Source organism: Ammospiza nelsoni, chromosome 3, assembly GCF_027579445.1.
Source record: "Ammospiza nelsoni isolate bAmmNel1 chromosome 3, bAmmNel1.pri, whole genome shotgun sequence".
Taxonomy (NCBI): domain Eukaryota; kingdom Metazoa; phylum Chordata; class Aves; order Passeriformes; family Passerellidae; genus Ammospiza; species Ammospiza nelsoni.
The window spans coordinates 9,123,372-9,150,415 of record NC_080635.1 but is presented as its reverse complement, the minus strand read 5'-3'; the positions used below and the strand labels follow the sequence as shown (position 1 = coordinate 9,150,415).

The window sequence follows — 27,044 nt, the reverse complement described above, 5'->3', positions numbered from 1 at the left end:
GTGACTCTTATTTTCTCCCTGCACAACCTCCCAACACCTCTGTAGTCCCTCTGAATTGCATGTCCCTTCTCCCAAAGTTCATAAAACCCTCCTTTCTTTCCTAAGTTCCAGCCAAAGCTCTGCTCAGCCAGGCCAGGCTCATTCCCTGCTGGCTCATCTTTCACATGGCACATGGGGACAAGTCAGCTGCAGCTGCTTTTCTACTTTCTCATCAGAAGCTGAGATCTAAGAGGGAACCATCTGCTCATCCAGAAAGCAAAAGGCAACTCTGTTTTGAGGACAAGTAGAAAAAGAAGACATTTGCTTGTTTCTTATTCCTAGTGCCCTGAGAAAGAAGAGGCTGCACTGCATGGGAACTGAAAAAATGCTTAAGCTAAAAGAGGATCCCTAAAACCTGGATAGGCAAGGGGCTACCAGTTTGTATTTAACACTTGTTTTGCTAGGAGAAATTTAAGTGGCAAAGCATATTGTCATTCTTTCTCATTTAGATACAACTTGTATTTCTTCTGTCAAAACTGACAATTTTAAAACAAATGTTCAACATTGCCTTCAAAAGAACTGCAAGAGCTTTTAATTCTGTAAGCAAATAAAGCACATTTGACAACAGCTGCAAGAAAGGAAAGTGAGCTGAGTTTGCTCTCAAAGTTTGTTCAGAGTTCAAATAACCTTGTCAGTGGCTTTCAAGTATCAAGCTGTATTGCACAACATCAGGAACCACTTTCTGATGGATATTAAGGCAGCAATGCTTTCTGCCAACAGCTTGTTCAAAGGCTTTTTGAACAAAACACACAAACCAAAAAGTTCTGGGGCATTAACTGCTGCACTGCAAGAGAAATACAATCAACCTGGGAAGGAGAAAAAAGGCAAAAACTGATGAAATTTAGAGTATAAAATACAAACACATTCTTATTGTTTTCAAAAGAAAGTAGTCATAGAAGTACTAAAATATTTAAAAATAAGAGGGTTCAAATAGCAAGGCTGGTCAGAAATATTCCAATACAACAATTTGTTTTTAAAAGATGACATTAATACCAAATATAACCAAATGCAGAGGTTCAATAAATTAAATCAGTGACTAGCAGCTGAGTTAGCTGAGATCATGTTCTTTTAATCACAGGGTTGTGAAGAGATCATGTTCTTGGTTTAAGAAGATTATCTTGCAATAGCTGAGTAGATGATTTTTTTTTTTTAAAACTCAGCCTTAGAAACTAAAGACAGTAGAAAACTTTTAGCAGATATAACATCTGACAAGAGGTCTGCAGCAAAGCTGAATTATTTTAAAGGTGGAGGGGAATTTTCTTTCCATGATGTAATGGCAAAGCAGAAAACTCAGCTACTGACTTGGATGCTGATGGCCATACCATAAAAGTTGTCCTAAACGTCTCAGTTTTATTCAGGGTAGTTACTCAAATTCAGATAGATAAAAAATAAAAATCAAAATACATACAACGCATGTAGACCTAGAGAATTAAAACCAAAAAACTTTATACTCCAGTGTTCAAGAATCAAGTCTGAGGTAGAGGTTTTTGCACTACAGTATACTATGAAAAATTAAATGTGTTGATGTCAGTTGTGAGCCAGAAAATAATGTGAAAGAAAACACTGGAGTTTAACAAGGATTTGTGCAAATCCCATTAGTTCATCCCAGTGATAATAAAGAAATTGAAAAATTTAGAATACAAGAAGAAGTTTATTCAAAGCCTACCAAAGTTGGTGCCTTCTTGTAAGATTTTTCAGGGAGAAAAAGATGTGGAAGAAAATGCAAACAGGTAACAGTAAATGAATGGTAAACATTGAATTCTGGCATTTTTAAAGAAATTTTTGCATTTTCCTTCAGGTCTGTGTAGTCTAACTACTGAGGGGCGTGCACTGGGTGCAGTTTTTAAACATGCCCTTGCAAACCAGGTTTTGGTAGCTGCTGTTTCAAGGAGCTGTCTGTGCAGAGGTGAGCTGGCACCACTGCAGACAGCTCTGAGCCAGCCAGACCTCAGGCAGGGTTAACACACTCTGGCAATCAGGGTCAGTCCTGAGCAGGGACTCACTGGCCTGCAAAAGCACAGGGAGATGTGTTCTTCATGTTACTGGACACTCCAACAGCTGATATCAACTTCCTAGGGGGAATGCTGACATGACCCTTCTTGGCCTAACAAGCACCTTTAATTACAAACCAACCCCAAACATGCTTTGGAAAAGTATCCAACATCTGCATCAGTTGCATCAAGTTTATGATGCAAGTTCACAGAAAGAAAATAACCAGGTTGTGGTATTTGCATTCTGAAATTCCCATGAAATTCCACCCACGCTTGGCCAACTCAAACTGCTAAACCCTCTTGCTGCTTCTTTCCACAGACAATAATAAACAACCACATGATCTACTTCTGTCACCCTCCATTTGATAGCCTTCTGTAATAGCTTTAGCAAATATAAACACATGTGGATACTGTTCATTTTTAAGAGAAAAAGCTGTACCTTACCTAATAAAATGCTATACATGCATTTAAATTTATATACGTAGTCATGAGTTATTGCAACAAATAGATTTCAGAGCTGTAAAAAGATTTGATAACTAGTCTGATTCTACCTAACCTTAATTATTGAAAATAAGATTTAGCAGCATTATTTAAACAAAAACTCCTCCCTCCCTTCTTTCACTGCACTTGTGCACCTCTGGTGTCAGGACAGCAGCACAAAACAAAAGACCCTGTGGCTCTGTGGAGTCTTTTACTGGAAGTGAAATACCACAGAAGACTGGGCTTCCTGCTCAGATTCCCACTGAGGAGAGCAGGGATCCACATGGAGCTCCTACAAGCCTGGTGGGGTTCAGTGTTTGGACAACTCTTGGGTTTAACTTTTAGGTTTCCCTTTGTGGAGTCACACCTTGGACCCAGTGATCCTCATAGGTCCCTTCCAACTCAGGATATTACATGATTCTATCAAGACCAGCTAATTAAAAGAAGTCCTGTAAAATTATTTTATCATAGAGTCTGTTTCACTATTTGTGTGCTGTGCAAAGCAGAAGAGCAGAAAAGATGTTGCTCTTGTAAAGATTTAAAAAAAAAAAAAAGCAGATTAAAAGCTTAGACATAAACCCCATAATGCTTAATTTGAAGCATATTTCAAGCATCATACACTAAATCACTGGTCCACATTGTCAAAATAGCAATTATGGACTGGATTTGATGAATGCCACAAACACTTCCTAACTGGGGTAAATGTACCCAAGTAACAGAAAATTCAGGAGCAATGTAAAGGAGAAGTTTTGTGCTGTGAACCACAACATTCCAGGTCGCTGAAATCCTTGATGTTACAGAGCTGTTATTTAACAGTAATACTAACATCCATGATGCACGTATTTTAAGTTGAAAAATTCCATGGAAAAACATGTTAGAACTGGCCAACAAAAACTCTTTTAAAAATAAAACACTTTAATAAGTTGGAAAAGTACAAATAGAACTCCAGGACATTTTTTCCTCCTTATCAGACTCCTACATTTCCATTCAAGCAGCTGACATTGATTTTTCCCATTTGTGCATAGCACCACATAATTCTGCTGGATGGAACCCTGACAGATGGAATCCTGTTTTATTTCACATAACTGAATGGATAAAATGTCAGGAACATATTAAAGACATGACAACATAATTCCTCTATTAGCAACTTACTTTTCAAAACATCATTTGAACCTAGATATTTCCAGATTTAAAATTTATTAGTGTGGTAAGATTATTTAAGGTCAGTTTTCTTTTCCTTCCCAGCAATGGAAATTTTAGTCTTGAAAATTCCTGAAGTGTTGTTCACATGAATATTTGCTTTCATCACCACCCTATCACAGATACTTATCTTTAGCAAATTGATAGCCTTGTACCTGAGAGAAGATTTAAGTGCTTCACTCTGCATCCCTTGGTCCCCTTTACAGATTTCACTAAGTATTGCTAGAGAAACTAAAGTGCATTACAGTGCAGTTTGTGAGTTTTCATGTAAGGTGAAAAACAAGAGGACATTATCACTGCCAAGAGGAGTTTGCTGCCACAAGATTTCCCAATTCTATAACCAGAAGGATCTGTAAATTTTTTTGCAAGCTCAAAGCTCATCTCTGATTGCAGCAACCTGCTTTAATGTGGTATAAATCAATTTTAACATCTGTTTGAAAGACCTAATTAAGGTTTAATGAAATTTTATTTGCCTTGTGATCTAGGCTGTATATATTACTGAGAGCAGGATGAATTTTAGAATGAAAACAAGCAATTTAAATCAGGAATTTAAACATTGCTGCACCATATGCAGAAGACTCATATACCTTACAAAGTTAGATGAAATCATCTTTACATTCTTAAGAAGTCTGTGAATCAAAAAGTACTTTAAATATGTTCCTGTTCATTTAGTCATTATCCACCTTGCATTTCAAACTAGGACTTTTCCTCTGAAAAGGAAACACTTCAAGTTCTATGGACCTATAATTTATCTCAGAAATGAACAGATTAAAAGCAGATATTGGCAAACTTGACAAAGAGCTGTCAAAATATGCTGAAAAGAAAAAAAAGGGAGTAGGAGGAGAAACAAAAAGCAAGAAAATGATTTTCCACTCAGAGGTGCAAGCTCCTATTCAGAAAGCAGCTACTGTGGTCCAGTGGAAGGCGTCCCTGCCGCTGGCAGGGTGTTGGAGCTAGATGGTCTTTAAGGTCCCTTCCAGTCTGCACTATTTAAAGATTCTGCTCAGGGCACAATCATTATACAACAAATAAAATATTGTCCTTGTAAAAGATGATATTCAAAGCATTTTCTATAGATATGACATTTAAATACATAAATAATTTGCATTCAAAGCCCTGCAGCTAATGACTTCGTGCACAATATTTATTCCTAAAGTACCTTGCTGCTGTTCCTCCTCTTCTTCACTTGATGAAGCCAAATAAGCTTGAAAATCCATGTCAAGCAGCTCCTCTTTGTTAAAAGTTCTGCTGAGGGATGTTACTCGCTCATGATCTGTCTCATCCCATGTGATATCTACCTTAAAAGAAAGCATGCAAGTTGTAGAAGCTGAACACTGAAACTAAACACTGTAACACTGTCCTTTCAGGGAAAATGATTTTATACTTTTCATTCAATTACCTGTTAGTAATTTGTCACCCTGGTTTTTTAAGATTTTCTAAGCCTTCTGATGTTGACATTCTTGTAGTGAACTTTCTCACACACTTTCTGTAAATAACTCATTGTTTTGCATTTATTTATGGAGGAGGAGAGAGCTGGACTGTTGGTTTGACCAGTGTCATTGGAGAGGTGTCACTGTCACCTTCCAATCCACTGTCACTTTTGTAAAACTATAAATATTGGAGTCAGAGAATAAAACTTCCCTTTTTTTCCTTCACCTTGAGAACGGTGGTGTGCTTGTGTTCCTTCATGTCCTATAGCGACAGAAATTCTCTCTACAGTAACTCACTATAATAACCATTTAGTAACCTGAATTTAATTATAAATTTTAGAATATATTCCACAGTCAGGTTCTATAACAGCAGGTCCCACAACACAAAAATCTGGCTCTGTGAGCCAAATTTCCTTTGTGGCAACAGATCCTGGAGTTGAAGCAGCCACCAAGCCCTCTCTTTTGCTCTTCCAGCAGCAATTGACTGCAGGAATCACACATGGAATCACACAGGGATTGTGATGGACACAATGGAAGCGTTTGCGCAACTGCGCCCTGGAGCAGAACGTGGAACTGATCTGACTCAAACATGATCCAGCACAAAGTGCTCCTTTCCCAACTAATCACTTCTCCAATCTGCTTCACTTCATGGCCAGATGGAAATTCTGGCTCTCAACAGGACAGAATAGGAATAAATTGCTACAAGAAAGGGAAGCCACTGTTGAAGCCTGGCATTACTACCAAAAAAGCTCTTATTGATTTATACACTAACATCCATTTTAGGCAAATTAAAGGATTTGATTGTAAATAACAAACTAATTTTATGTGCAACTTGTCACAGAGACACAACGAGGTCAAATTCAGGATATAATTTGTAAAAGAGCAGCACAATCCCCTTTAAAATCCAAACCAGGGTTGCAACTTGTAGGTCCATAGCATGCTTAAATCTTTTAATATGTTTGATGTCTTTATTTTGAAATGGTGGAGATAAACAGGAATCTTTTCCCCAGTACATATATCATTCATAAGCTGACAGCAAAACTAAATAAGTAAGAAAAGCATTACAAAAACATGGTAAAGATACCTTTGATGTTCCCATAGCAGCAGATGTGAAGTACTTTGGCTTATAAGCAGCTATGTTCACTTCTGAGGCTACATCTTTTGGCTTATCATCAAATGTAACATTATCTGGAATAAATCTTGAAGGCAAAGAAAACATGTTATTCTTCAAATACACTGGGAAATTGCATAGTATAAACAGCCTAAGCTTTCCTGAGTATGGTACATCAGCATGAAAGAATTAACTAAAATAAAAGGGGGTAAGCCTGAAAAGGGTACAAAAGATATGGACAACTACTCCCCACATGTAAGATTTATTGCCTGGCTTCTGCAGATCTGTTTCACAGGTTTTCAGTGTATAACACCCTCTTTGGGAAGTATTTAAATTTTCAGTCTGGTATAAAAAGGGTCACAGATGCCTTTTTGGACAGTTTTGTTTTATGATCAATCTTTTCAGAAAGTTTAATATTAAAAATTAGAAAGAAAAAAGTGAATAAAATAGGATTTGGAAACAGATGAATAAGAAATTCCAAACCTTTTAGGAAAGCTTTGTACATCTTGAAAATTATAATTAGTAAGGAAAAAAAATTAACAAGTAAAAATGGAAGAACTTAGCTTAAAAAATCCCAAAACCTTTGTTATACTACTTGAGAAATTACTTGTGATTTTATTTAAATCTTTGCAAACGTAATCTGAGAAATAGCCTTCAACATAAAAATTTAACAAAGCAGAAGATTAGGAAAATCATTAGAGATTTTCAAACAATGGAGTTTGTTGTAAAAAATACTACCAGTGTTTAAAATGATGAAACATTACATGTTCCCTCAGCAAAGACGTCTCCTCCAAAATGGTTCAAAGCAAATTAACTGAGTTTCTCTAGAATATGATTCAAAGCAAAAAACCTTTAACTTTCACTGACTTCCAAGGGTGCCCATAACAGAGGCCCCAGCAGACCAACAGGGCTTTTGTCACAACTTTTTGTGATTTAGTAACTTTTCTGCTTAGAATGAAAGGAGGCTTTTGCAACAAAAGGAAATACTAACAATAAACTAAACCATAATTTAAAATCCTTTCTTTCCCAAACGTGACTTTTGAAATGTCACAGCATCCAGCTCATTCACAAGGACTAACATATCTATTGCAGCTTTGTGACAACAGCAGCAATAATCTTGCCCTGTGGTAAGGAATTATGAACAAGATCCACTTCTGGACCTTTGGGGAGAGAAAAACAAAAAGGTTTGGTTTTCTGAATCCTATCACTTTACTTAATTGTACCAAAAGCTTGAAGATGTAACCAGAACTTTTTATCTGGCTTCTCTGAAAACAGACTCTCTATGCAGAGATCCTCTTCAACTTGCCATATTACAATAAAAATGGTTATAAAGAAGAAAGAGGAATCAAAGGGAAATCAACAACTCACTGGATGCCAAATTTATCTTCATATCTTGTTTTTGTTACAGAATAAAGTAATATTTACTCTGAATTATTATAAACTGCCTTTAATTCACCCTCCTTGGCCCAATGTGCAAAAATATCATCAGTGGAGTTACCTCAGGTCTATGAAAGAACAGCTACTTTCAAATTCCAGTCCATCACACTCGTCATAAATTTTATTGGCTGTTTCAGGAGAATCACATTCCACAACTGCATAGAAATATTTCAGTCGCTTGAACTGGTACTCCCGCAGCTTCTCCCTATAAATCCTGCAAAAGTGGAGAAAACACCAGGCAGGTGAGCTGGCTTCAACAGCTTTTCATTCACAATATCTTTTAGTCCAACTCATCAAAATATGCACCAATAAACCACTCTCCTAATCTTGTAAGATTAAATGTTAAACAGCACAAAGTTCCACCAGTATTGAGTTTTCTTCAAGTAAAAAAGAACATTTCAGACAGTTTTGTTAAGTGTGAAATTTGGACATGACTCCACTGAAAGGTCACAGGGATGAGGTTCAGTGAATATGAGGGGCACAGGTGTCACTGAGGTACCTCTGGGATACCTGAATTTCTGTCTGTTGGATTGCAGATGCTCTCAAGCCCACTGAGTAGTAAATCCAACACTTCAGGATGCACCTTGATGACCACAATGCAGGTGACCTCAGAACATGCTCTACATCCACCTTACACTCTCCTGATGCACCAGAGAAAGTCTTCAAAGGGATCTGCCCTTATTTTAGAAGCATCTACATTTTCTAAAAACAGGGCAGTCCAGCAGGATGGATTATACAAATATGGCCCCAGCCAGGCTGCCAAACATCTAGAAATTCTGGAAAAATATTAAAGCAAAACCTTGAACAAAAGCTAAAAAAAAAGGCAAAAAAGACATGCCTGAAGAAGCCAGGCCAATGGTAGGAGTGAGGAATTCAGCCCAGGAGGGCAGGGCTGCTGCTGATGCCACAGAAGAAATCTCAATCTGGGAATTCTTGGACTAAAGTCCCTGTTGATTCACAGGTAAGGATTTTGGCAGTGAGCACTAAAGGGAGTTTACTGCACAAATGACAATTTGTAGAGGAGATATGCTGGTTTTTAACCTACTCATGTATTTTTTCCATTGATTATTCCAATGAGCTACATCATAAAATTTTGAACTCACATCAAAAAGCAGATCTTCTCAAGCTTCATCATCATGTATTTATTAAATGCACTGATAATGAACCAGTGCCTGTTGAAAAAGAACCTTTGAAAAAAAATGCAAAATAAGGTGTCCACAGGATACTACCACATAAGAACTCCTGGAAACAGGAGTTGATATGGATTTCCACTAGGAATTAAACATATTATATTTCTCATTTGAATACAAAAATTAATTTTAATACCCATCATCCTCTGTGGTATTCTCTGGAAGATCAAACAGCTCCACAGGTCCTTTTTGTTCTTCCTCTTTCAATCTCTCTTTTCCAAACTCTGAAGGATAAATCTACAGATACAACCACACAAAACTAAATTTTTAACTGTGGTGTAATGTACACAAGCTAAAAAAAAAAAAATCTCTCCAGGCTTTTACATTTCACAGTTTTTAATTTGGATCAGCAAAGGGATCAATTCCATAAACTTTAATTGCTTCCTAATTTTAACTTATGGAAAAGGCAACAGAATAACCAAACTGCCTGCTAGGAATTTTGAGGCAGATGAAGAACAACTGACTTTGTTCATTGTACATTGTAGCCCTTTTCAGAAAGAGATACCTGATTATATTTCTCAGAGAGCTGAGGCAGACACTAAAAATGGAAAAATATAACTTAACTGGCCAGAACACAAGTAATTTATTAATAAGGTTTAAGGCTGGGTTTAAGGCTGGGTTATCTGCCATACAGAGCACTGAATATTAAACTAAAGGAAATGTAGTCTCCTCCAACTGGAGAAAACCAGCACTGAGGGCCAATCTCATAAACACAAGAAGTCAATGGCTTTGACCTCTAACTCTGCCAAACACATGCCTGTTACAGCAAGTTAAATTGCAATATAGTTTCTCTTTAAACACATTAATATTTCTTTTGGTTCTCCACAGTACTGTCCTGCTTCTTATTTTGTAGTCTATTTTTTTTAAACAGTAAAAGTCAGCACTCCTTTTAGAAACCAGTTCTTACCTTAACAGAAAACACTGTTCCTCCTTTGGGTGTGAAAGAATTGAATAGAGCCAGCAAATCCTTAGCCTTCAACCTATCCCAATCCATATTACAAACAGCCAATCTACTTGTAATCTGAAAGAACAAAATTCAGAACATAAAATTATAGGTTTAGTTGTTGACTGTTGTGGGGAATACATAATTCTCTAGCAGAACTCAGTGGTAAAAATCAAAGTCAGCAGTAAACTTTGCTGAAAAAACTAAAAGCAACATTGTCATCGTGACTTTTTATCACTTAAAGAAGCAAAGATGAGAAGCATCAATAACCAGAGCACATAAAAATGACAAATAGTGAAGCACCACAGAATGGACTGCACCAATCACAGATTTAGAACTGCAGTGACAACATCATTTAGGATTTTGTTACCATGGAACATGGTTAGTCTCAGGAGTAACCACTGCCACTGTTGTGACAGCACTAGAGTGCTGTGATTTCTTTACACACTGACTGTGCTAGTTGTAAATTCCTATTTCACTGTCTCATGATGCCTAATTTCTTAAAGTGTGAGTAAAGTAACTAAATTTTTGAAAACTGAAAAAAATCAGTAATGAGCAAAAGCAATGAGCAGTACTATTTAAATTCTGCAATTACTGAAAGGTTCCATTTTGTTTGTCCTTTCACCTGTAGACAGCTTATCCATAGGTGTAGGTAAGCATGTTTAGGGAAGAGGAGATAGCAGTGAAAACTGCAAGTCTCTCATTGTCAGATAATTTCATTACCACTTCCATTCTGTCACTAAAAGGCTGAAAAACCTTTATGAAAAATACTTCCACAAATTGTTCCATACATGATGGTCTATAATGAACTCATAACATTTCTGAGTTTGTCATGGAGCAACCTATCACAGGCAAAGTGGAAAGTTGCTACACACCTCAAAGTATGGTTTTTACATGCTAAGTGTGTAAAAAGTAACTCTGAAAGTTGCTTTCCACATACCTCATCTCCACGAGGGGCATCTTTATCCAGCTCGCGCCACGAGTGCTCGATCTCTGGCTCTTTTGGAAAGAGCTCATTTAAATCCTCATCATCCTCTGAGCTCGTGTCAATGTTCCCTATGCCTCTGGCTAGATCAGGCCCACTGTCACTGTCTTCATCATCTTCTGATTCACTGTGATCTTCACCCATTTCCTCATCATCTTCTGGCTCCTCTTCCTCGCCCGTTTCTTCACCATCTTCTGATTCCTCTTCTTCCAATTCTGCATCTTCACTTGAAGAAGCTTCTTCCTCTAACTGGCTTTTACATTTTATACTTTGGTCACAGATGTCTGAGCACAGAAAGATAAACATTAGATACATTTTTATATTACAATTACACAATCACAAAAAGGAAAACTTCAGGGCTTTTTCATACCTATTTAGAGGACTCCTGAAAGGTGTAAGACTGCAGCAGCAAGTAAGAGGAAAACACCAGCATTTCCTCTTTTGTTTGTCTGGTCTAATCTAATTTAATTACTCTTTAGGCCCAGAATTGTACTATCAATCACCACTGCAATTAAATATTCTGCTATTTTATTTATATTACAGAACCAACATGTAGAAATCTATTTAATAATGGAGACTATACACACGCACAAGCAATATAAATAGTTTTTCTTCTAAAGCCTGCTCTTTCTAATCCCCATAATATTAATGGCTCAGTGCTGCCATGTTTACAATTTCAGTCCACAAGCTGTGATATGCCTTCATGGTATCAGCTCACATATCTGCTGTCCAGTTTGATAAACACAGCAGTGTATACGCTGTTAGAAATTTTCCTTTCCTAACTAACCAACAACTTCAGCTCCAACAATTAAAAGGACTGGGATGTTCACAATCTTGCTGAAGAATCAGAACTGATTCTATACAGAGCTGACCAACTCCAATCCTTCAGCAGCACTGAATCTGAGTCAGCCAGCTATTTTATAACTAATCTTGCAAAGTAACTTCCACAGATAAAACAAAAGCATCAACGTGCAAATGAACACAACTGAATTCTCCTTGTTATTTGAACAACTAACCTGATTCTTTTATTTTCCCTCCTGGGGAGTGGTCCCTCCTGGGAGCTTTGACTGACTTGGTAGCACTTTTTTGTGAAGACTTGTCCTTGTTTTGAATTGAAATGGGTTTTCCTCCTTGCTTGTTTTCCCCTTTGGGTGGAAGGCCCTTGTTTCCCTGAGAGGGATCACCTTCCACCACTGGTTTCTGTGAGTCTTCTTTTAAGATGAACTTAGATTTACTTTTTTGTCCTTCTTTTTTAAGGTCATTTAGTTTAGTCACTGCTTCACATGTTTGGTCCACCTCTTGTTGAGTTTTCTTGCTCTCTTCCTTTGGGAGGCCACCAGCAGGGGCCTTTGCACAATCTCCTTCTCCTTTACCTTTAACTTTCTTTTTCTTTTTTTTCTTTACCGCGATTTCTTTACTCTCCCTTTCTGAAAGGTCAGAGTCAGATTCTGACAAGGCATAAAACTTCCTGAGGTTCTCTGCAGAGCTGTAGTTAACAGGGCGCCCTCTTTTATCCACTGTGTACCTCAGCTTGAACTTCTTGTCATGGAACATGGCTCGGAATCTCTTGTCGATCTTGACTTTGCGCTCCTTCTCAGGCATCTCCCAAAACCTGGGGTCCCTCGCGACGCAGCTGAAGCGGCCATCGCTCAGGATCTCCTCCATCTTCGATGCCATTTTTGAAGACTTGGACATCTACAGTATGGAAAAACCAAACATTCCTGATTTAAAAAAACCTTCACAAAACTGGATTTCTAACCTACACCTAAGAAGTTCCTACCAAAAGCATGTATGGCAACTTCATGGCATCACACGCCACTGTTACTGTGATATTTTATGAAAAATCACTTTGTGGAATTTTTCTCCTGAAAAGCCTCAGAAAAAAATGTAAACAATTATCTGATTGCTTAGAATGTGGTTTAGAAGTTGTTTACCAACAAGAGCATCTTTGATTAGTTCCATGTGAATTGTTTTTACTTAATGACCAATTCCAGTCCAGCTGTGTCGAGACTGACTTGTCACAGGTTTTTATTATCATTCTTATCTAGCCTTCTGATATCTCCTTTCTCCTTCTTTAGTATAGATTCAATATATCATTTTCTTCTAGTATGAGATCATAAAATAATAAATCAGCCTTCTGAAAACTTCAAGTCAAATTCTGATCTCTCACCTCATCCTAAAAACCCTTCACAACACCACAACATGCCACCTGGTTGGAAGGGACCTCAAGGACTCCCTGGCCCAACATTTCCTGGCAAAAGCATTGAATATACAAGATGGCCCAGCACCCTGTCCTGCCAAATCTTGCAAATGGGAATCTATTGGTTTCTCTGGGTCTGGATTGAAGGCACTTGAGATGGTAGTTCATGTTCAGACTCAGGTGTTTATTATTTGTTATCAGTAAAACACTCTCACAACCATGAGTTCATTAGCAAGGCACAAAATGGCAACAATCTCTTGTTACAAAGTCTTTCAAAGCTAAACTATCCTATTAAGAAAGGACACCCAGATTATTTTCCCTTTTAACCCAATAACTGATCCCAAAGAGCTGCAATGGGGACTTTTCTGCCCAATTACAAAATGCCACCCAAACCCAAGAAGAAGGAAGAAAAAGCACAAAGAAGAAACTCAGGAAAACAACCTGTGGCTTCCATCTTGCTTCCATCCACAACATAGTAAAAATCCCCAAACCTAAATTTCTCACCAAGTGATACACCTACACTACTCTCTATAATCTATTTCACACCTTAGTGGATTCCAGTCTATCTTGAGGTCTGGGAAACTTTCTCTATGAGTGAGGGTCAAAGTCAGTGCTCCCCTGAGAGCGAGGGCACCCCAGAGCAGACAGAGAAATATTCCCAGTGCCCTGGGTTTCCACAGGAATCCTCTGTAGTAGGAGTCCTAGTAAAATATCTGTATAAGTAGCCTTGCCCCAGTCCTAGTTGTTCTAAATGGGCTGCAGCTGTGCTGTCCTTAATTGGGCAGCAGCTGTGGCTAATGAAGATAACTGGGATAAAAGGGGGTGGGCTGGCTGCTCAGGGAGAGCCTTGGAAGAGCCCTGATGAGCAAGCAGGAACAACACTGCTGGGAAGAGCTGCTCATGAGAAAACTGCCTAGAAGGTATGGGACTCTAGAAATATGATAACCACAATATGAAATACAACAATCCACCACTTCCCTAGGGAGATTTTTCCAGTGGTTGAATCAGGAATATTTTCCATCTAAATGGAATCTCTCCAGGAATAACTTGTACCTATTGCCCCTTATCTTTTGCTTTTGACTTCTTAGAAAAACAGTCTTCAGCTTCTCTGTAGCCACCTTTTAAACCCTGGAAGGTGAGGATGAGGTCTCCCCTGAGCCTTATTTCCTCAAGGTGGAACAAACCCAGCTCTCTCTGCCTTTGCTCACGTGGCAGCTTGCCAGTCCTTTGGCCATCCTTCACTAGACCCTCTCCAGCCTGTCCATCTTCTCTGTACAGCAGGAACTGAAACTGAACACAGATGTGACCTGACAAGCACGATTTGGCACAGTGACTTCTTTATCCCTGCTGGTGATGTCTGGCTGATGGAACCTGTTGGCTTTGACACAGCAGCAGATTTAAACAAGCCACAAATAATCCTGTACCTACCACGGTCTCAGGCACAAATCTTGGCTTTGCCAGCTGCACTGGGAGCTCAGATATCCCCTGTGCCCTGGGCTGTGTCCAAAGCTCCAGGAACAGCAGGTGAGGAAGGGAATTCTGCCCCTCTGCTCAGGTGAGAGCCCATCTAAAGTGCTGTATCCAGACCTGAGGTCCCAACACAGGAAGGACATGGAGGTGTTGGAGCAAGTGCAGAGACCACCAAGATAACAGGAGTTCCTCTGCTATGAGAAAAGACTGAGAGAATTTAGCATAGTTCAGCCTGGAGAAGAGAAGGCTTCAGGACACCTAACTGTGGCCTTCCACCTGAGGGGAGCCTACAAGAAAGATGGAGAAAGCCTATTTACAAGGGGCTGGAGTAACAGAACAAAGGGGAATGGCTTCAACCCAATAGAAGGTAGATTTAGATTAGACAGGAAAAAAAAAAAATTCTTCCCTGTGAGGGTGGTGAGGCACTGGCACAGGCTGCTCGGAGAAGCTGCGGATACCTTATCCCTGGAAGTGTTCAAGGCCACGGTGGATGGGGCTCTGAGCAACCCGGCCTGGTGGAAGGCGCCCCGAGCCATGGGAGGGAATTTCGAACTATGTTTAAAATCCCTTTCAGCCCAGGCTATTCGATGATCCTACGATACACCTGCGGTGCAGACACATCCCCCGCCCCGTGACTCCTCACCAGACCTTCCACGAGATTAACCAAGTGCGCACCGCAGCTACAACCCGCCAGCAGCGCCAGGACGCCTTCAGCCCCCACACCCGCTCCGTGCCCGATCCCAGCGACGCAGCCCCGGCTTCGCTCGTCTCACACCGGCCGTGCCGGGCGCCCGCAGGGAGGAGCCCCGATGCCGCCCCGCTCACACCGGCCGTGCCGGGCGCCCGCAGGGAGGAGCCCCGATGCCGCCCCGCTCACACCGACCGTGCCCGGCGCCCGCAGGGAGGAGCCCCGATGCCGCCCCGCTCACGCTGGCCGTGCCGGTGCCCGCAGGGAGGAGCCCCGATGCCGTCCCGCTCACACCGACCGTGCCCGGCGCCCGCAGGGAGGAGCCCCGATGCCGCCCCGCTCACACCGGCCGTGCCGGGCGCCCGCAGGGAGGAGCCCCGATGCCGCCCCGCTCACACCGGCCGTGCCCGGCGCCCGCAGGGAGGAGCCCCGATGCCGCCCCGCTCACGCTGGCCGTGCCGGTGCCCGCAGGGAGGAGCCCCGATGCCGTCCCGCTCACACCGACCGTGCCCGGCGCCCGCAGGGAGGAGCCCCGATGCCGCCCCGCTCACACCGGCCGTGCCCGGCGCTGCTCGCACGCCGCTCTCACCGCACGGCCCCTTCCGGCGGCGCTACGGCGGCCGCGGCGGGACACACCCGGCTCCCCGGGCGCAGGCGCGGAGGGGCGCGGAGGCCGGGCCGATGCGGGGCCTGGCGCGGCCGGCGCTGCGGGCGCGATGGTGCCGCTCGCTCCGGGCGCTGCCGGCAAGGGCCGCCGCCAACGCCGCTTCTTCGCCTCCTCCCCATCCTCCTCCTCCTCTCGCCGGAGCCTCGCCGGGCGCGTTGAACCCGTTCGACCGGCGGCTGAAGCGGAAGCAAAAGAACTGGGCGGCGCTGCAAGCCGAGCCCGCCAAGTGCGATTACCTGCGGGAGGAGGTGCGGGGCCGGGGTCACCCCTGAGTGCCGGGGCCGGGCCTGGGCCCGCAGCTCAGGGACCGTATTGAGAGGCTGGAGCGGGGCCAGAGGAGGGCAGCAGGGCTGGAGCACAGGGCCCTGAGAGAGCTGGGGTGTTCAGCCTGGAGAAAAGAAGAATCAGGGGTCACCTTATCAATATCTATAACTCCCTGGATGGAGCTTGTAGCCAGGTGGAGGTCGGTCTCTTTTCCTAGGCAGCCAGCGGCAGGATAAGACGACATCGTCTTAAGCTTTCTCAGGGGGAGTCTCGGTTGGACTTAAGGAATTTCTTCACAGAAAACAGTGATCAGACATTGGAATGGGCTGCCTAGGGAGGTGGTGGTCCCTGGAGGTGTTTAAGGAAAGGCTGGACGTGGCACTCAGTACCGTGGTTTAGTTGATGTGATAGATGAGTAATGCGATGATTGACCCTCACAATTATTGTTGTTATATTGGTATTATCGTATTCCTAGAGTCCTATACCTTCTGGATGGTTTTCTCACAGCAGTGTTGTTCCTGCTTCTTCATCAGGGCTCCTCCAAGGCTCTCCCTGACCAGCCAGCCCACCCCCTTTTATCCCAGTTATCTTCATTAGCCACAGCTGCTGCCCAATTAAGGACAGCACAGCTGCAGCCCATTTAGAACAACTAGGATTGGGGCAAAGCCACTTATACAATAGATATATTTTACTAGGACTCCTACTATACACAATAACAGACAAACAGCATGCATAATGGTTAAGAAAAGTTTTATAGGTTTATAGTTACGTTTGAACCCCTCACGTGGTTATCAAGAGACAGCTCGGGCTGGGATATATGCTATTGCTGGCTTGTCACTATGGTGACACCTGAGCTCCAATCAGGATTTGAGGAAAAGGTCTTCCCCCCCTGGACAGCGAAGAAGGGTTTGATGGACAGAACTTTGGGAGGGGTTAAAAGGCAAAACCCCCATTGTGTGGGTGAGTACATGGAGGGGAAAATCCCTTGCTCCCAGCGCTGTAACCCTTTTCTCTATTCAGTCTTCTGTTGTATTTTTGATAAGGTTGAATGAACCTTTGTAAATTATGAAAAGCAAGTAATCATTTCTCACAGCTGACAAGGTGCTGGTTACTAATAGATTGTACTTGGTGGTCTCAGAGGTCTTTTCCAGCCTCATTGATCCTGTGGTTCTGACCCCGCCTCTCCCCCCAGGTCGGCGGCAGGATCGCGGACCGGGTGTTTGACATCACCAGGTGAGCCCCGCCTCGTCCTCAGCCCTCCCCTCGTCCCCAGGGGACGGGAGCCCTGGGGATATTGCTGGATGCTGAGCCCTTTCCCCGAGGTACCACTGAAGGATGCTTGGTGGGCTGAGTTCAATAAGGCCCTTAGAGGTGATTACCTGCAATTAGCAGGTGAAACTTAATGCAGTCTAAAAAGTATTTTAAGACTTGGTTCTGTTCTGTGTTGCTGATCTTATCCTTTAGAACGTTTCCTCTGGCTTTGGATGTTGGCTCTGGAAGAGGTTACATAGCTCAGCACTTAACCAAGGTACTGTGTCTTCATACTTACAGGTGTTTAAAGGAAGTTCATATGTGTGCCTCCCTTTCAAATGGGGCTCTGTCACAACTTAAAACAATCATCTGAGTCTTGATTTGGTAAATGTTCCCCTCTCCCCCACCCCTATACCTGTAGTTATAGCTCAAAGCTGAATGTTGCATGGGTTGTTCTTCATTTATTGCTGCTGAAAACTGGACAAACATGCAAAGGAAGTTACCTGTTATGATACAGTTAATTTTTAGTTTTGGGTAGGAATATGCCTGGTTTTTTGGTGATTCTTGGCCACAGTTAGTTGCTAAAGATAAGTGTCGTTGTGGAGGCTTTGAAGCCATTAACAGTTTACCATTCATGAACAACTTTGTAAGTTAAAGTGATTCCTTGGCTTCCTTAATCCATGGTTTATGTTTAACTAAACTTATGCCTAAAACTACAGAATGTGTTTTCTGTAACCACTTCTGCCTCAGCTGTTCTCCCTGGGAGCAGGTGCCACATTGGGTGGGAAAAGGGCCTTGTGTTTAAGATAAAGCTTCTATCAAGAGTGGGATGGATTCTTTCTAATTTATTCATATAGGTGTGCCAAAAAATAACTTGTGTCCATTTACAAAATAATTCACATACTTAATAGACTTTTAAATTTTTATTTCAGGAAACAGTTGAAAAACTTATTCAAGTTGATATCGCAGAGAATGCTTTAGTAAGTAGCTTTTGGAATGCTAAAGTGCTTCAGTTCTGTAATACAGGGAAGCAAAAGAAGGTTTTAATGAGCTCTTTTTCTTCCAACCCAACATTAGAAAAATGCTATAGAATCTGAAATCCCAACGATCAAGGTTGTAGCTGATGAGGAATTCCTTCCTTTCAAAGAAGGTACATTTGATCTTGTTGTCAGCAGCTTAAGGTATGTACTAATAATTTATTTATTTTGTTTGGTTAAGTTGTTAATAATGTTCTTTTCAGAGTAGCTTTAAGAAAATAAGTCCAACAAAGTTTACTAGTCCATTAAAAAGAATAAGAAAAGTACTTGCATAGTTAATATGAGCATGTATAGTAGGAGTCCTAGTAAAACATGTATTGTATAAGTGGCCTTGCCCCAGTCCTAGTTGTTCTAAATGGGCTGCAGCTGTGCTGTCCTTAATTGGGCAGCAGCTGTGGCTAATGAAGATAACTGGGATAAAAGGGGGTGGGCTGGCTGGTCAGGGAGAGCCTTGGAGGAGCCCTGATGAAGAAGCAGGAACAACACTGCTGTGAAGAGCTGCTTGTGAGAAAACCATCCAGAAGGTATGGGACTCTAGAAATATGGTAGCAAGAAGATAGGCTGCCACAGCTCTCAGCTGTCCTGAGAGCTGGGACTCTAGAAATATAACAACAACAAGCATGCACTAGAAAGAACTGCTGTCCTGGTGGTTCTTCCTGTCTTGTTTGTTTGATTTCCTTAAAACACTTGGGGCTTCTCTCTTTCCTGCATTGTGGCAAACTAGTGTCCAGGGTTTGTGTTTTCTCACCAAAAAGAAGTGCTATGTAGATAAACTTCTCTTCTTGTTTGGTATCAGTTTCAAGGCGTTTCAGCATGGTTGCACCTTCAGAAATCAGTTTGTGGCTTTGGCTCCTGAAACTTACTTAGCTAATTAGGTAGTTACTGGCATTGCCTAATTTTGATTTAATCTGAAATTGTAAAATGTACACTTCTCTTATTTCAGTTTGCATTGGGTGAATGACCTTCCTAAAGCTTTCAAAGAGGTAAGAAATTGTTTTTTAATGCTCTAGGTTAGTACTTGCTATTACTTGCATTGACCAAGAAGACTTTTTGGTATTGGAATAAAGCAAATACTTGTTTAAGACAGAAAAATATTTTTTTTCACTAACTAAGTTTTTTTTAGCTAACTAAATTTTTTAACTACTTTTTTTTTACTATATTACATCTAATTTGCCAAGTTTGGAAGGAATATAATATAGTATAAAATCTGCCAAGCATTCAACTGCACAGAATCTCATGATTGTTGGCCAACAGTCCCAACACACACACACACATTGATTCAGTTGATCAGTGAATCAAAACACACCAGAATCCAATTACCAATTTCCTTCAGGTAAACGATCTTCCACAATGCATTCCACTTGTGAACACCACAGGAGCAATAAATTAGATTAGGAATTGTTTTGATCATTCTCTGCTTCTCCCAGGTTCAGAGAATGTGAATCTCGTGACTGTCAGTTGACAGTCCTGACACAAAAACACACATATACACACAGACACACACACGGATTCAATTGGTCAATGAATCAAAACACACCAGAATCCAATTACCAATTTCTTTCAGGTAAACAATTTTCCAGAATGCATTCCACTTGTGAATGACATAGGAGCAGTAAATGAGATAGGAAATGTTTTGACCATTCTTTGCCTCTCACTGCTTCTCCCAGGTTCAGAGCATGTGAATCTTGTGACTGTCAGTCAACAGTCCCAAAACACACACACAAAAAATGGATTCCATTGGTCAATTAATCAAAACACACCAGAATCCAATTACCAATTCCCTTCAGGTCTTCTTCCATGATCCATTCCACTTGTGAAGAGTGCAGGAGCAGTAAATGCAATAAGAATTGTTTTCATCACTCTCTGCTTCTCCCAGGCTCAGAGAATGTGATCTCCCAGCCATGCCCTGTGTGTGTTTGTGTTGCAGATCCACCAGGTGCTGAAGCCCGATGGAGTGTTCATTGGAGCCATGTTTGGGGGGGACACCCTGTACGAGCTGCGCTGCTCCCTGCAGCTGGCTGAGCTGGAGAGGGAAGGGGGCTTCTCTCCTCACGTGTCACCCTTCACTGCTGTTGCTGATCTGGGACATCTCCTCTCCAGGGCTGGCTTTAACACCCTCACTGTGGTAATTATAAGTAAGAGAGCCATCAGGGAGGGCAATCCAGAACGTCCGAGGTGCTGGAATATGAAAATCACTGTTTGCTAATGTAGTAATGACAAACTGCTTCCTTCTGTGTGTGGTGCACCTCACTGAACAGGCTGCAGAAGTAGCCTGGACTGCCACTGGTTTTGGCTATGTGGTAATTAATGGAACCAACTGTAGTGTACACTGAAGTGTATCTTTGGCTCATAGCCCGGTAGAATTCGGATGGTTTTCTTGAAGAAATGTCAGATAGTATTAGATCTGCTTGAAAAAATTATAGACACTTGCTCTTTCTTCTAAAAACAAGAAGAAAATAATGGCATTTAAATTAAAATTTGATTGCATTTGAGCTACTAAGCAAAATGTTTTAAAAATGTTGAAATAGTACATGCTTCCTAGAAATATATGATTTGAGCAGAAGAGGCAGATGAACAGAATTATAGAATGGTTTGGGTTAGAAATCATCTAGTTCCAACCCTCCTGCCATGGGCTGTCAGTCATATTTTCTAGAGAAATCCATTTGCCCAGGATTCTTCTCCTGGGAAGCTGAGAAGCCTCAAAGAAAAAGGAAAACAATCATGATCTGATTTGCTTCCCCTGTGTTTTGCTGCTTTAGAATGTGTTTGGACATTGTTTACCAACAGGTGGTTGTTTCATTGGTTTCATGTGAATTATTTGACTTATTGACCAATCACAGGCTGTGTCTGGGCTCTGGAAAGAGACACAAGTTTTCTTTAGTATCTTTTAAGCCTTCTATAAGTATCCTTTCTGTATAGTTTAGTTTAATATTTTTTAATATAGTATCATAAAATATAAATCATAAAATTAGCCTTCTGAGAACATAAAGTCAGATTCATCATTCCTTCCTTTGTCTGGGGACTCTGCAGGTACAATAATGGGCAGGGAATAGTTTGGGAGTACAGCAAGGCTGAAATAATGCTGTTGGTTTAGTTTGATGTGCTCTAAAATGGAATTTCTCAATTCTTCCAGGATACTGATGAAATCCAAGTGAACTACCCAGGGTTATTTGAGGTTATGGAAGACTTACAAGGCAAGTATATTCTTTGTGGAAACATAAATGTTTTCTGTGTCAGTGCACCAGACACAGAACTATTTCACTGTGTGTTTCTTAACTCCAAATCATAGACTAACTAGTGTGGGTTGGAAAGAACCTTTAAAGGCCATCTAGTCCAACTCTCTGCAGTGAGCAGGGACATTTTGAACTAGATCAGGCTGCTCAGAGCTCCATCTGACCTGGTCTTGGATGTTTCCAGGTGTGGGTCATCCACCACCTCCCTTGGCAACCTGGGCCAGTGTTTCACCATCTTCATCACAAAGAATTTCTTTCTTAAAAAAATCAAAATCTTACTTTATATGCAGCAGGGGAAGCATTAAGGTTTTTTCCTGCTGTCTAGTGAGTCAGGAGATTACGCCTGTCAGGAGGTCTGTGTTGGGAAGCACAAGTCAAAGATTTGCTACTTCATGCTCTGCTGTGAATGTTCTGCTTCCCTGGAGTTCCTGTTCTGCATGAGCCTGTTCAGTGTAAGGTGCAGAAAAGCCCTAAAAGGGAGACGGAAGTCCATATCCCACACACTGACTTTTCCTGTGAGCCTTTCTAATTAGCAGGGCAATCAGCAAACTGCTTTGGAATGAGAGTAAATACATCCTTAATTTGGAATATGCTGAGGAGCAGCCAACAATTGAGTAATGATTTTGTTAATATTCTGATTGCATTTGCCATGGATTGTAAAGCAGTCATTCACATGCAGTCTGTTGTTACTGACAGCAGCTCAGGGCATTTCTTATCTGGATCCACTGCTGTATGGAGCCATTCCTTAATGGAAAGGCAACTTTTATGGGGCAGAAACATTCAGATGCATTAAATGATTAAAAATATTAGAATTGTGGTTACTTTACTTTGTTTTTTAAATTTCTTGGACTAGTAATTTTAATTATTATCGGTTAAAACAGTATAGTCGTGTCTGAATAAACCCTTTGTACTCATTCTTAAAATCAGTTATACTTAAAAACCTAAATGGTCAAAGACTCAGGCTGATGAAGGAATAATTTGAAATGATTCCTAGCAATGCAAACTGTAAATTGCAAAGCATAGGAATTAAAAGTTTTGGATTCTTACACATAAGAAACTCACGTAATGATCTGTGGTATGTTCTCTCTTACAGTGAATAGCAGAGGAATCTGTACTTTGGTTTTATAAGAATGTGTCCTTAGTGCATGGCACTTAACTCATGGCATGTGCAATATCTTCTTTTCCTTAAAGCTAAAACATATTTTTAGGTATGGGGGAGAGTAATTGCTCTTGGAATAGAAAGCCTCTGCTGCACAGGGAGACAATGCTGGCAGCTGCTGCAATATACCAAGGTCAGTATTTGAGACTAATGAGTTCATCTAAAATGACTTTAAGAACATTTTTTCTGTCTTTTTTTAATGACCTTTTTGTAAAAAAAAAAAAACCAAAAATCCAAACAAGCCCAAAGCAAAACCAAAAACCCCAAATACTTGAGAAAAAATGCCATTATCATAAGCTATTTTTAACCTTAATTATAATGCCAGGATTTGAACTGTATTGATGCACCAGTGTGAGATATTTTTACTGTCCCAAATCTTTCACCAGGAGTCATTATGATGAGTATGATGTTCTGGGAGCTGAGTGTTTCCTAGGGCTGACATCCTGTACTTTCTCTCTCTCCCTTCCTGCCCTAACAGAAATGTATGGCAACAGCAATGGCTCTGTACCTGCCACCTTTCAGATCTACTACATGATTGGCTGGAAATACCATGAGTCACAGGTAATGTGAAGCTCTTATTTTCTCTTTGAAGGTACTATTTAAGTAAGTGATGTTTTAAAAGGTTTTTACATAATATTTTTGTTTAAAATTAGCCCTATATTTTTTTTCCCTTAGGCAAAACCAGCCCAGCGAGGTTCTGCAACAGTTTCATTTGGAGATCTGGCAAAAATAGAAGGACTTCTTAAAAGAGGAGAAAAATAATTGTTCTTCAGAAATCATAATGGTCTTGAAACTTCTATAAAAGTTTTAATTGCAGACAGTCTTCACTTGTGCTTATTTAGTGATGACATCCTGAAATGATAATAAAGTATCCACTATAGAGCTTTTTGTGCTGTGCCACAGCATTATCTGTGTGAAATGGTGTTAATTTTTTATTTCTAGGTAAATAGCTGAGCATTTTGCTTTCTCAAGTCTTTGAGAGGATTATTCAACTCTCAACTTTTTATTAAATTTACTCTTCTCAAGCATAATGCCTCTTTTAGCGTTTCAGTATCACAGGCTGCTCCAGGTATGGTTTACATGTCTTGAATGCATTTTTGAATTATTTCCCCAGGGTAGTAGATCATAATAAATAATAGTGTATTGTAAAAGTAAATAATAGTGTATTGTGAAAGTGTATTTGAGACATCCTATAAGAGAAACTATCAGCAAATACAAATATACTAATTATTATGGTTTCTATGTGTTGGAGAAGTATGGGTAAAAAGTTACTTTAAGAAATTTGAAGTAAGTGATACTTGATCTAAATGCTAGTTGAAAATTACGTTTACACATCACTTTCCAGTTTTCTGTGTCAGAGGCAAAGAGCAAGAAGAGTAATTTTCTCTTTAGCTGTGCCATGGAGCTATGACTTTTCCTGTCTATGACTTCATTACCAGAAATTGATACTAATTGCAACTATGACCCATTAATATGGGAGGTTTAGAAAAAATACCTGCCCAGAGATTTTGTTTGATTGTAGCACTCATGGTGTTGGGGAGAAATGGAAAGGATGAAGTCTATACAACCAAATATGGAGTTCCACAAGTTGTATCCTAGTATCTGAGTGGTGTATCAATCCTGGTGGAGCTAAAGCCTTTTTATTTCCTAGGCTTTTTTAAGATTATCCACCAGGTGGAGTTTGACACAACTTCTGTGTAGCACAAACCCAACATCCAGGTAGTCAGAACTCTTCCCATCTGCAAAGTCTTGGTTTGGGGGTTTATTTTATTGACCAAGCTTTGACTTTGAATAAGAAATGGGCAGAGAAGGTACAAATCATGAGAAAGAGGGCAGCAATATTCTGTCCTGTTTTTGCTTGCAAGCCTAACCCCTAACTACTTGAGGGAAATGAGTTCATTTTTTTTTTCCTAGAAAAGAACAATAATTCTGCTGAAAAAAGGGGGAGAGAGACTCTAAATGGTCTGATAACCTTTAAAGCTCTCTAGAGATGAAATTAATACAAGAGCTTGTTTCTGTGAAAGCTTCTGTTTTCTAATACTCCATCAGTGTGCTCAGTACAAGATACTGCATCACTCTACAGGTGCTCTCTGGCTTAAATAAAGTCCCCTTGTTTCTGGAGGAATCTCTGGTTTCCCAGCTAGAGGTTTCTGTGAAGTTATCTGCCAAATTAATGTAACTTTATAAATCATTGCTTTAGTAGGTTAATTTCCAGTCACTTGAGCTGGTGGTTGTGACTCAGAAGTGTTCAGGGAATGAGGAGGTGGAATGTGCTGGGTAAATGTTAATTGGAGAAGTGCTCCTACTGTGCTCCTTTGAAGTATTCGAGTTATGGTGAAAAGGAAGGATTTCCAGTTCTTTGATTTTATGTTTCATAGATGGCATACATAAATAGTAAAGTGTTTTGGTAGTGGGGAAACATCTTCTGAACAGGGAGAAAAGATAAGTAGCTTTCCTCCTAGCACTTTGGGGAAAAAAAGGTGTAGATACCCTATTAATTTAAAAAATTGGGGAGTGATAAAAGTAAGGAGTAGTAAATATGGCATTGGTGGAATGTGGGTTGGAATTAGGGAACATGTAACAGGCAGGCAAGGTGTTCATTTCCCTGTCTGTGTTTGAATACCTACCTTTTGTGGGGCTTGTTAACTGCATTTATGGGTTTTTTTCTTGGAGGTCTAGGTTACTTCTGGTTTCTACTAGTTGCTTGAATAAGTAACTTTGAAAACACTTGGTTTACTATGAAGAGATTTTTGTCACAAGGCTTCTGTTTCCTTTTAATTAAAACCTTTTTATTCTTTTTCAGATTTAAGTCTTTATGGCTTTCTAAAATGGTAATGAAGAACAGGGTTGCCAGTTGCTAGCCTAGTACTTTGTGTGCTGAGAGCTTTTTCAGAGCAAGTAACTCCTAAAAAATGGTTGTGAAGGTGATGTAATGTCTCTTGTAAGCTTAGTTAACTTAAAAAGCTTTATGCATAATACAGAATATTTTTCTCCTGAATACAGAAGGAGAAAAGAATTCAAGGAGATAATTATTTTGATTCATCACAAGCTAGGAGCACATAAATAAAAAGTTTAGAAGAAGCATGGTTGCACTTAATGAACATGAGTATTTTTATTTTAGAGTTTGAGTCACAGATCAGTAAGTAGCTGGTCTGGGTCTTTGGTTACAAGATCTGTCAATGTTTAGTTTTATTCAAGTCTGTTTAAGATAAAGGAATGAGATCCTTACTTTCAAGACTAAGAATTTCTGAAGTTAAAACATGAGAGGACTCTTCATTACCTCTAATTTAAAAAAATGTCATGAGCAGAAGTACAGAAGTGAACCATGCAAAATTAAATTTAGCTGTATTTCTTTACACTGTTTAAAAAAATATGAATGACACTCTTTTAATGTTTTCTGGAAAAACTGGGAGCTAACGCTGATCTTTCAGTTGCAGGGGGAGAAACACACCAACCTTTCATATGGTGTTTAATTGGAATTTTCTGAAGCAAAAACCTGATCTCAGGGATTAAATTCATTAGAGCATCTTGCTTAAGAAGCCACTTTTTAGAAGACTAGCATGTATATTAAACCTCTTAAATTTCCATTTGTCTAACCCAAAGATTTAATATGCACTTTTCAAAGATGTAGTCCATTTTTGCCCAAGTTTTGGAGCCATTATTTTGGAGAAGTGCAGTTATTGTAGTCCTTTGATTGGAAGCAATCTGAGTACTGAAGCAAATGTGATTTCCTGAATATCTTGGTGCTATCAGGTGAAAGAAAAGGAAAAGAAAAATAAAAACCTGGGATAGGTAAGTTTAGTTGAAGGCTACATATAAGAGTGAAGCAGAAGACACCAAAGGAGTTCATTTGCTGCTTGTAAGGGGAAAACAGCTCATGCCTTACTTAAATCAAGTTAAAATTGAAGTGATTTGTTGATTTATTGATAGCTTGTAATTAACTGTTAGTCCATGAACTATACATGCAGGATTAATAGCAGCAATATAAGAGATAAATGACTACTAGACCCTTACAAAACCTTAGTAAACACCTTCACATACCTAAACACACTCCTATAGCAACCCCAAAATGCTCACCCCTGTCCCTTTAGCAGGAGGTTTCAGTGGTGTGAGCCCACCCTTCTCAGAATGTGTTTCTGTGTGTGTGCATCCATCACCTGAGGAGATGTGGAGGCTGTGGCTGCCTTCTCACCTGGGCTGTTCTGTCCCCTGCTGATCCACCCAGCTGTTGGGGCAGGACCCCAAAGGTGACATGTGGTGGTGTTTGCA

General features: G+C 40.5%; 2 protein-coding genes across 6 annotated transcripts in view; one reads left to right on the top strand and one right to left on the bottom strand.

Annotated features, from left to right (window-relative positions):
* ESF1 (ESF1 nucleolar pre-rRNA processing protein homolog) overlaps window positions 1–15,771 on the bottom strand; it is a 31,315-nt gene extending 15,544 nt beyond the window's left edge. Inside the window, exons 1-9 of one of the 5 annotated variants that reach the window (XM_059467787.1) lie at window positions 15,670–15,771; window positions 11,823–12,501; window positions 10,762–11,090; window positions 9,786–9,899; window positions 9,015–9,115; window positions 8,792–8,875; window positions 7,750–7,902; window positions 6,225–6,339; window positions 4,870–5,008 (exon numbers count right to left, since the gene is read on the bottom strand). In XM_059467787.1, the coding sequence (XP_059323770.1) occupies window positions 4,870–5,008; window positions 6,225–6,339; window positions 7,750–7,902; window positions 8,792–8,875; window positions 9,015–9,115; window positions 9,786–9,899; window positions 10,762–11,090; window positions 11,823–12,501 (1,714 nt within the window). In that variant the 5' untranslated portion in view covers window positions 15,670–15,771. Of the gene's footprint in view, window positions 1–4,869; window positions 5,009–6,224; window positions 6,340–7,749; window positions 7,903–8,791; window positions 8,876–9,014; window positions 9,116–9,785; window positions 9,900–10,761; window positions 11,091–11,822; window positions 12,502–13,552; window positions 13,685–15,359; window positions 15,400–15,462; window positions 15,521–15,669 lie in introns of those variants that run through there. The other 4 variants (XM_059467788.1, XM_059467786.1, XM_059467789.1 and 1 more) reach the window with 4 other exon arrangements.
* NDUFAF5 (NADH:ubiquinone oxidoreductase complex assembly factor 5) lies at window positions 14,775–23,806 on the top strand. Its single transcript, XM_059467198.1, has 12 exons — window positions 14,775–14,804; window positions 15,051–16,079; window positions 17,288–17,328; window positions 17,560–17,623; window positions 18,279–18,326; window positions 18,424–18,527; window positions 19,327–19,366; window positions 20,311–20,508; window positions 21,517–21,577; window positions 22,825–22,908; window positions 23,254–23,336; window positions 23,451–23,806. The coding sequence occupies exons 1-12, from the start codon at window positions 14,775–14,777 to the stop codon at window positions 23,535–23,537; spliced, it is 1,869 nt and encodes a 622-aa protein (XP_059323181.1). The 3' UTR covers window positions 23,538–23,806.
* The last annotated feature ends 3,238 nt before the right edge of the window (window positions 23,807–27,044 follow it).

Coding starts and splice junctions, on each gene's coding strand:
- NDUFAF5 (XM_059467198.1), top strand. CDS start 14,775: ATGGAGAAAGCCTATTTACAAGGGGCTGGA. Junction 14,805..15,050: donor CCTATTTACAAGGGGCTGGA/GTAACAGAACAA, acceptor AATCCCTTTCAG/CCCAGGCTATTCGATGATCC. Junction 21,578..22,824: donor GGTTATGGAAGACTTACAAG/GCAAGTATATTC, acceptor ACATATTTTTAG/GTATGGGGGAGAGTAATTGC.